This window comes from Microtus ochrogaster, chromosome 19 (assembly GCF_000317375.1).
Source record: "Microtus ochrogaster isolate Prairie Vole_2 chromosome 19, MicOch1.0, whole genome shotgun sequence".
Classification (NCBI taxonomy): domain Eukaryota; kingdom Metazoa; phylum Chordata; class Mammalia; order Rodentia; family Cricetidae; genus Microtus; species Microtus ochrogaster.
In genome coordinates, this window is record NC_022021.1 from 30,613,571 (window position 1) to 30,624,058 (window position 10,488).

At 43.8% G+C, this 10,488-nt stretch overlaps 1 protein-coding gene across 1 annotated transcript in view; it reads right to left on the minus strand.

Moving 5' to 3' along the window:
* The window catches only part of Rai14 (retinoic acid induced 14), a 127,462-nt gene that overhangs the window by 26,724 nt on the left and 90,250 nt on the right, over nt 1-10,488 (minus strand). The window contains exon 4 of the mRNA XM_005356628.3: nt 5,498-5,586. Coding sequence (XP_005356685.1) covers nt 5,498-5,586 — 89 coding nt within the window. The remainder of the gene's footprint in view (nt 1-5,497; nt 5,587-10,488) is intronic.

Consider the following 10,488-nt stretch of genomic DNA (forward strand, 5'->3'; position numbering starts at 1 on the left):
CAATATTGAAAGTATCTGCCGACCTACATGATCATGCCTTACTAGATCATTACTAGAGGAAATGGAGGGGGATACCTAATTAGCAGGGTCCTGTGTCATTTCTTCAACACCTGGAAACATTTATATAAATATTGAAGAAATAAGACTACATGATATTCAACTAGATATGCCTTAAAGTATTCCCTTAAAGATCAGTTTCAAAATGCAGAATATATTTCTACAATAAAAGTCACAACTTTAATTGGTTATTATTTACAATTTTACATATGTATAAATGATATTTTTAAGAAGTCCTTGTCTTCAGGTGAATTTTTACCGCTGAAACACAAGCACAGTCACCTCGATACACTCCCAGAAAGAAAGCAGACCAGAAAATATTTGTTTACGGTAATGCTATTATTAGAATTACGAGACTGTCCCTGTGCCCCATCTTTAAAGTGCAATATACATCCAAGGCCACTTCTGAGTGTTCCCTTCTGGAGTGTTTTCAGGGCCAGATATGCTGATCCTTGTCTTGTGACCTCTCATGGTCTCCCCACACGCATGCATCAGCAGAAAGTCACATATCACAAGTCATGCCGTGTTTGCTTTTCTTTATCTGAAGTTAAAGCCTGAACTACATGGATTGATTCTGATGTGCAGCTGTCAGGATGAACCATCCTCTAAAATGTGAATATTATCTTTTCTGTTTTCTTTCTTGGGTTGGGGGAGTCTCACTATCTATGAGCCATTATAGAACTCACTATGTGGACCAGGGTGGCCTTGATCTCACAGAGATGTGCCTGCCTCTGCTCCCCAAATGCTGGCATTAAAAGCCTGCACCAATACATCCAGCAGTATCTTTTCTACTTTCATAAGGTGTCAACTGTGAGTGGGATTAGTGTGTCTAATATAACGAAAGGTCATTATTTAAATTTAAATAAATTTAAAATCAAACACAAGCAAGTGAACAAAACTAAAACAAGTATCCTGGCAACCGTAGATGCTAGCGAAGTAAGAGGACTCACAAATTTGAGCCCTCCAAGGACTCCCTGTGTTTTACGTTTTCATAGCTCTGATTCCCACTCTTCTCAATATCCTTTCTGACTAAAGAGGTTTCACAAGGAAAAGCACCCCAGGAGATTAGCCAATATTTAGGGTTATTAGTGCTCCAAGACACACAAATCACTCTTTAGCCTCTGCTTCTGTCTCTTGCAAAACCTCTGTGTTTCAACTAAGCACATAACCGTCTAGAATCTGCATGATGAAGGCAGATTGTGGTCACAGTCCAAGTGGTACCCAGTGAGGTCTGAGGGCATCCGATGCATGGTATGTGAGCTGCACCTCCCTTTCCCATGCTGTTCCTGGGATGCGGTCCCCTGAGATGCAGTAACCTCAAACCTGGGTGACTGGAGCCACAACTGGACTCGGTGGGTCATCACAAAAAGAAAGACATGAAATTGGAAAAAGCCATGCTGGGAAGTTGGGGGAGGGGCATGGGTGCATATGCTCATATTTCATTGTATATGGATATAAAATTCTCAGTCAAAAAGAAGAAAAGCTCCCGATGGTGCTGGAATAAGGAATGGAGAGCTCTGGTCCTCATGGTGTAGGGGAAGGCCGCCACATTGGTCTAGCACTGTCAATAAGAAAGATGGACTTCCGGTGCATAAGCCACTTTTGTTTTGAATTGTGCCACACTGTCCCTGTGTGTATGCATGTTAATAGGGAGAGTCTGAAGGCACATATTCCAGATATCTAGAATAACATCCAGTTTTTCTCTCCAGTCTTCTAGTATATGTTTTCATTTCCTTCTGTCTCCTACTTTGGCGTACAGGTAATAACAACAACAATCACAAAGAATCAGCAAAACAAAACAAAACCCCAAAATCCTAGGCATTGCCTTTGTTATATTCCCAGAGAGAATGTGTTATATACACAGAGAGAATGCCCAGATATCCCATAACGGAAGAACAAGACCACATAAGAAACAAAGCATCCAGGATGGGTACCATGGGCGCAGTCAGAGAAGGCTGAACTCCTTACCTAAGCGCTATACACTGCTTGGCAAACAGCAATTAAAGATGGGGTGGGGGGGCAAGCAAAAGCAAAGACACGGGTCTTCTCTATGTCCAAGGGGTTTGAGTTGCTTGTTCTAATTTTTAAGCACAACCACTTGGTGTAGACACTGCTAAACCTTTTTAGTTCTTTATCCTTGTTGTTTGCGTCAGAATCTTACCAGTAGTAGCCCAGGCTAGTCTCCCATTTGCCCACCCTTCTACCTGAGCAGGTAGTGCCACCACACCTGCCCCAAACCTTTTCCTTCTGTCTTGGTTTTCCTGTTTGTTTTGTTTTTGTCTTTAAGATTTGAAGCTCGTTAACAGCCTACTAGTAGAACAAAAAGTCAAGTCCCACGAGTCACCATGAAACAGTAGCTAGCTACAGTGAGCTTTCTATGATTTTATACCATGAGCCTTCGCCTGCCGCTGCGGAGCCACCAAGGGTGACCCTCTCACTGAAGCCAGCTAAGCTATCTAAAGTATGCAGTGGCCTGCTGACAGTGTCTAGAAGATTCCCTGTGAGACATCCAGAAGAATTTTGTGAATTCCAAGCATCTCATATAGAAGCATATTTTAAAAGATAGATTAAAATATTCCTTGCCTCTAAAGGTTGTCTATGCAATAGTTTAAAAAGTAGGAAAAAAAATTACAATTTGACCATTATAAGATCGTGTGAATAAAAAGAACAGAGTGCTCCAGTGGGATACATTCTGAAAGGAGGACCCTCCCACTGCTGAAAAAGACCCCCCAGGGGCCAGGCATGGGCTCACGCCTGTAAACTTAGAGTTCCAAGAGGCAGAGGCAGGAGGAATACTGAAAGTTTATGTATGACTGTCTACGTAGTGAATTCCAGGCCAGCCGGGATAGTGACAATGGTGAGGATATGATGACAATGATAATGATAATGATATGAAGATGATGGTGATATAATCCATATATATATATATATACATATATATATATATATGTATGTATGTATGTATATATAATAGCAGTGTAGGAATTTGAGTAAGAGGTTTTTATATCGAGTCTCATTAGGTTTCCATATTGGAGGCTAAAACACCTCAGTAGCACTGAGTGATATTTAAGGTGAGTTTACTGAAAATATCGTGTCAAAGCCAGAGGCACAGAGGTGGGTTATCATTGGGGCTGAAGACTAGGCTAGCCAGAACAGCCCATTCAACAGGCTTCGGGCCAAGGAGAAACCGTGCCTCAGAATAATATCAGAGAATGATATCAGAGGTTAGTCTGTGGTTTCCACATGCACACACACACACACACACGTGCACACACGTACCCACAAACATGAACATGCACACATACACACACACACACATCATGCACACACAAAGTATACCTGCAAACATATGAACATGAACACACATATACACAACACACACACAAGTGCACCCATAACTTATGAACATGACTACACACACACACACACACGCACACAAGTACACTTGCGAACATGAAAAGGAATACACACCCCACACCCACAAAAGGCAAGACAGAATTCTACAATGTAATTTGACCTAATTAGAAGTGTTAGGGACAGCATGTTTTTGCTGTTGTTGTTGTTTGTTTGAAGGAACACACTATTTCTTCCTTCTTGTAGGAGTAGAAGCAATGGTTATTCACTTCCCATATTTTTGTACTCTCCTATCATGAACGTTTATCAAAAGGAGCCTATTTCTCTCTGTAATGTGAGGAGACGTGACGGGTGATGTTTGGCCATGCGGAATGACAGCAGGTCCGCTCACTTTAGCCTACTTCTCGACACTGCAGTTTTCTTCGAGAGCAAACCCCCTCGCTGACGTTACCGGAGGGATGCCGGTCAATCACACTTGCACTAGATGGTGTGGCATAACTTTAAGAATACTGACAGCGTGCTTTAGAATAAACACAAGAGCTGGGTCCTGAGATTAAAGATGCCATTTTCTCCTCAAAACAGTCATGTTAAGGAAGTCCTTTATCCTTCTACTAACTGACCTTCCTCATGTTTTTTTTTTTTAATTCTATGTGAAAAATCAGTGAGACTTCGAATTTTCTCCAAAATAGTTATATCAGTTTGAAACATTAGCCTGAGTTAACCCCCATTTACTTCCTCAGAAAACAAACACCCGCAACTATTCTCAAAGTATCAAGATTTCCAACTACTAAATTACTTCAAAAATAGGAAAAAAAAAAAGTCAAACATGCCTCGGACTTTGAAAATCATCCTGAAACATTACGTTTTCAACTTTACTGTGGGTAAGAATAGCCGTATGACACCGGGCTGATCCCCGAGATGGCTGCTCTGAAGAGGCCATTAGGGAGGGAGTAGAAGGAACTCAGTATAGCTTTGTGAGCGACCCAGATGAAGACTGCAATTATACCAATTTTATATCCCAGTAAAAACTAATGTAAACCTTTTAGGGGCCAAAGATTTTCACATGCATCAGACAAATGAAGTCATCAGCTTGAACCTTTCCACATGGCGAGCAGAGAACAAATCCTAGGCCAAAAACCCAGGGGCGCACTGCTGGAGAACAGGGCTGCAAACTCTCTCTTGCTTTTCCTTGCATTCGCCTTGCTAATACTTTGCCAGCACCGGTTTCACATTAGAATCACCCGAGAGGCTTTTAGGAAACACCCCTGTGCTAACAACGGTAAAACAACCCAGCAAAAGCAGCTTAAGGGAGAAAGGTTCATCTGGCTCCCAGTTCCAAGTTCCAGTCTCTCCTGGAAGGAGAGCCACAGCGACAGGAGCCTGAGGTAGCTGTCTGCATATGCCCACGTAGCAATGGAAGCTTGTACGCCAGTGCCCAGCCCGCTCTCTCCACTCTTACTCGGTCCATGATCCCGTCTAGGGAATGGTACCCTGGTTAGTTCTTCCTCCTTAACATGTCAAGACTAGGCATCATACACATGCCTAGTTTCAGTCTTTCAGGCAATCAATTCTAAATTCTGCCACGCCGACAACATTAACCATCACAACAAGTAGTATTCTCTCTCCCTCCTCCCTCTCTTTGTACTGTTTATTCTTTCTTTCCCCTCCTTCCTGCATCTCTTCCCAGTCCCAGATGACTCTGCAGGCACCGCAGTACAGCCAGGGTCAAGAGGAAGTCATCCTTCTGCCCCTACTCTAAGCTAGCTATGAAATACATTACCAATAATTCACCACACTTATCGGTTTACACAACATCAAGAATTAGGAGACATTAATCTATACATACAGTCCTAGAAAATAATATAAAGAGCCAAATTAGAGCAAGAGAAGCATACAGTTTTCATCTGGTTAGACACACCGAAGATGAACATACTAACAGAGGCCAACAATGAAGTTTCGTTACTGAATTTTGTTTTTCTGCTCCTGGCTTGTCTGCACGCTCCATATTTCACAGTGAATATGTTTCGCCTTTGTGACACCTATCCTCACGCTGGTTTGTTGATTTAAGAGCTTCAAAACCACATACCGGAAGTATCTTGGGCAGTCACGTCCACACCGTGTGTAACCATGACCTTGAGACATTCCACGTGTCCTTTCGCAGCAGCAAGGTGGAAACTGCAAAGAAAGTAGGAAACACAAATCCTTAGGAGTCATCATCTCAGGGTTCAACTCCAACAAAGCTTTACTTTGCCATGCACACAGTCTCTCATCTGAGCTCCAGGGCAACCCTCCAAGACCCAAGTGGGCATCACAAGCGGGCATCGTTATCAACCTCACGGTGAAGACTAGGTCTCTCATCTGAGCTCCAGGGCAACACTCCAAGACCCAAGTGGGCATCACAAGCGGGCATCGTTATCAACCTCACGGTGAAGACTAGGTCTCTCATCTGAGCTCCATGGCAACCCTCCAAGACCCAAGTGGGTGTCACAAGCGGGCATCGTTATCAACCTCACGGTGAAGACTAGGTCTCTCATCTGAGCTCCATGGCAACCCTCCAAGACTAAAGCAGGCATCACTGTCAACCTCACGGTGAAGACCAGACGCTCGGGAGGGTCTTATTGTTTGCTCATTTACACTTTTCCTCAGTGCTGAAGCTTGAATTTAGAATGACATATTACCACTGAGCTACACACCCCCTGTCAATCACTGTCATCTTTTATAAGTTGATGTAGCAGGAACTCAATCCTGGGCCTTTCAACTCAAAGACAAGGCTCTTTGAAAAGTGGGATTCACCACTTATCTGTCTCTTTCTCCACCCCGGGCTGAGATTCTAAGTAGAAAGTCATTGCCTTTTTTCCTTCTATCCACTGCTCGCAATGAAAGTAACTTTCTTAAATAATACATTCTACTAAGTCACACAGTGGTTGGTTCTTGAACAAGCCAAGTACGCTATGCTGCTGTTTCATAGGTGAGTAACAAAAGCCAAAGGAAACATTTGCTGAGTGTCTAGTATGTGTCCAACAACTTCCACTTTTAGATCTTCGTATCTATGTATCCACTTTCACCATCTCTGTCCAACCCTATAATACCCTTTGAAGGTGAGGCTTATATTTGTAGCTGATGGCAGGAATAACAGGTGCCAACAGCAACAAAGTCCCCAGCTGGGCTCTAGAACTCAGGGACACTCGAGACTAAATGCTATGTTCACCATCTTTAGAATGCCATTAAAAGGACTAAATTAAAAAAAAATTCTACCCATTTCTGCAGTTCCCAGAAGGAGGCACTTCTGCAGGCTGAAAGAGGTGATGGATAACTTCCCTATGCAGTCAGGACAAAAAGCAGAGATGGTCTCCAACACGGGGTAATGGCATGTCTTCCTCTCAGGCCCAATCTTACGGAGAGGGACAGGCAAGCACTCACTCCTCCTCAGCCTCAGCTGTTTGAGAGGCGTGTCCTTGGGATGCGTCCTCTGCAGGACTGCCTCTGGGTTAGTGCCCACGTAGCGCTTGTACGGTTTGCACAGCCATCAGAGCCTGGAGTCACAGTCAGGGGGTAAACCCGAGATCTGGATCATTTGAACCCAATCGTGTGGCTGCAGACCTCTCCTTACAGCGAAGTGCAGCTAAAGGGCAGATCCATCAAAGGGGGATACATCGGGTCTGACAGTAAATCACCAGCTGAAAACAACAGCTGATTATCTGTGCTTGGGCAAAGTGCATTCAGCTTCCCTTGAGCCTCAATTCCCACCACTGCAAAGGTCAAAGCCCACCTAGTCCCAGTCACATTGTTCCAATAACACGACCTGTGGACAATCTCTTGGCCATCAGAATTCACTCTGTAAGTTATTGACATCTTAAGAAAATTTACTGACTTGGAAATGTGGTCGCCACATAAGCAGACTCTTGGTGATTCTGCCTATGTAACTGCCTCCCTCAGTTGCTCAGGACTGCCTAGGGTGCTTAAATCCATCAATTTTTTTTATTTTTTTATGGTTTATTTAACTTTATTTTATGTGCATTGGTGTGAAGGTGTCAGATCCCCTGCAACTGGATCTTCAGACAGTTGTGAGCTGCCATGTGGGTGCTGAGAATTGAACCCAGGTCCTCTGGAAGAGCAGTCAGTGCTCTTAACCACTGAGCCATTTCTCCAGCCCCTTAAATCCATCAATTTACCCCAAAATGGAAGCCTTCTATTTTAACTAGCCTTGGTAGAGTCTGCTGAATGTGCCCCAGACACAGAACTGGTATGTGTAATATAACTAGCCTTGAGGATATGGAGTCCACACATCTGCCTTAGTACTGAACTCTACTTTCAGAGCCACTGACAACTATGTCCCTACATTGCTAGATTGCTAAGACATGATTAATAATCTGTTTAATAACTGCTTTTTTCTATGGCTATTGGATGTTCACTTTGCTATATCTTCTATGACCAGAGAACATCAAAGTTTCAAGTGTTGAGACTGGAAGTCTAATTATACCCAAACTAGGAAGTGTTTCCCTCTCCTCTCCTCCCCCCCCCTCTCTCTCACACACACACACACACACACACACACACACACACACACACACACGCATGCTGATGTGTTTATTGTTGGTTTGTTTGTTTGAGGCAGAGGCATGCTACACAGCATACGCTGGCCTCACTCATGATCTTGTTGGCTCGGCTTTTTGAGAGCTGGTGGTGCATTTGTGTTGCAACACCCCGGGTTTGTACACGATCTTTTGATTAAAGGATAACACGTGTAATGACAACGGCATATCATTACACAGTTAGCTGAACTTTTGTGAAGAGAAGATGCCCTATTTTACTTTATACAACAAGAAACACAACAGAGTCAGCCACTTCTATAGCCCCTCTGAAGCTGTCCTTTGGGCTCTCCATGTGTGACAGGACTGCATACGGTATCATGGGGATTTAAACTGCAGACTCATCTGAAATCAGTGCTATTTCATTGATGCATACAGCCAAATAAACCTGGCATGAAAGTCACTGGATGACTTAGACCACAGAGCCTCAAACTGTTACTTGGAAGATCATGATCATTATAAGGAAGAAATAAAGTGTTGAGAAGATGGGCTCGGCTTCCAATCCCACAACAGAAACTCCTCAGACATTGGTTTTACAGGAGAACTCCTGATGCGAACCTAAACTGACATCTTTGACAGCTGGCAGAGCTAATCAGTAAAGGATTCACGGACCACATTTTAACACAGCTTGGTTATGAGTATGATTTGTTGGGCTCTACTACACTCATCAGACTTTGGATCATAATTTAGAGTTACAGTGGTTGCTTTCCCCTGTAGTTTGGGGACTTTCTAACAATTCTGCAGAATGTTTGCACCCTGCTTAGTAAAAGAGAATAATAGACATGCCCCCCATCTCCAATTCACTCTGTATTTTACAAAAAGCTTCAATATTTACTGCTCTTAACAGAATACTAAAATTACAAATAATTAGAAAGAGCTCACTGCAAGGACAGATACTCATAGCTGCAATGTTACACTTCACCACAGAATCACACTTTTAGCTAGTAAAGCCATTCTTAGTCCGTGCAATTGAAAAGCAAGCGAGCCGTCATTTCAAGGTACATCTCAAAAAGACTCATTTCTGGGTGTTTCTGTATCTTACAGCCATACAGAAGCTGCTGCTTTAATTTTTAAGTCAGAGCAGGCACATACAGACAGGCCCACATACTGACAGGAAAGGGATGAGCCAGGTGTCTTTGCCCCAAGTTTTTTAACTCATTTAATCCGAGAGGGAAGGAGTCCCTCAGCATCTTCGTTCTCACCCACAGAGTGTGCATCCTGGGGAGCTTGGAGCAAACCTGAACAAACCAGTACGTAACCCTGCTCCCAGGGGACGTACACAGTGCTGAGCCCCTCTGTCCCTCTAGAACTGCCCTGGGCTCGTGGTCTGGGGCCTGTGGCACGGAGGAGAGCTATCATGGCCTGCATCCAATTTGCCCACCTGTTAGCTGTCCTGTCAGAAATAACAGAATTTCTATGTGAAAGCACTGATAAGGAGTAAGTACGCCCCCACAAACGCCACCAGTTATTTCAGCCTCATCGACACAAGACAGGGCAGAGAATGTGACATGTTGCTTCACGAAAGAAACGCAGCGCTCAGAATCTTTATCTGCTACCACTGCTTTACCAGGGAAGGCGGAGGGGACAGGAGATAAAAAGCCGCATGCATTTCCAGATTGGAAGCTCGGAACAAAGTAGTAGACATTCTCAGGCCCCAGAGACCCGCTCAACATCGGCCTTGTCGAAGGCTCACACTTGAGCTACTTATGTTCTGGCACCTTTCAGAAAAGTGACAATCCCCAGAGCAGCCCTTGGCAGCAGCAAGACATTAACTGTAGCCTCTGTGAACCAGAAGCAGAGCCGACTTGAACAAGACCCTCAAGCGGGGAACACTGGGTTTCACTGGGTGGAAAAGCAAGACTCATAGGTGACAAAGCTTTGATCCATAGCCGAGAAGGAGCACGTCTCTGCTCCTGTGTGGGCACTTTCAGAGGGGGGCAGTCTAGGGTGGACAGGGACCAGCTCCTGTATAGACAGCCGCAGGCGGGAACCTGCGCAGTAACCATAGGAACAAGAATGGAGAGTGGTGCAGGTCCCCACCTAATCGCTGATGTCCCTATTGGCCTACATTATAGAATCCTGGCTATAACGTAAAGCATCTGCCTGTAAATAAAGTTTTGCAGATTGGGATGAGTGTGAACCAAAGCAGTAAATTACCTAAAACCTGCACACAAACTCTCTTTTAAACATGCTCTCCTGATGATACTGATGCATGTGTCTTGACAACATGTGCTACCTCGAGAATGAGATACTTTTAACACTACTATACTTGTATGGTTTTTAAATACTGGTGCTACTATAGTTAAATTCACCCACTGACATTTTTACTACAAAATATAGTATCCATATGTCAAATACTGTTCTGAGCCCTGAGAAATAGAGAATAAAACAGACTCCCTTCTTATGAAACGCAGCTTTTAGTATGGACTCTAAAGGTTACCCAGATTAGAGGAACATTCTGTACCTATCACACACACACACACACACA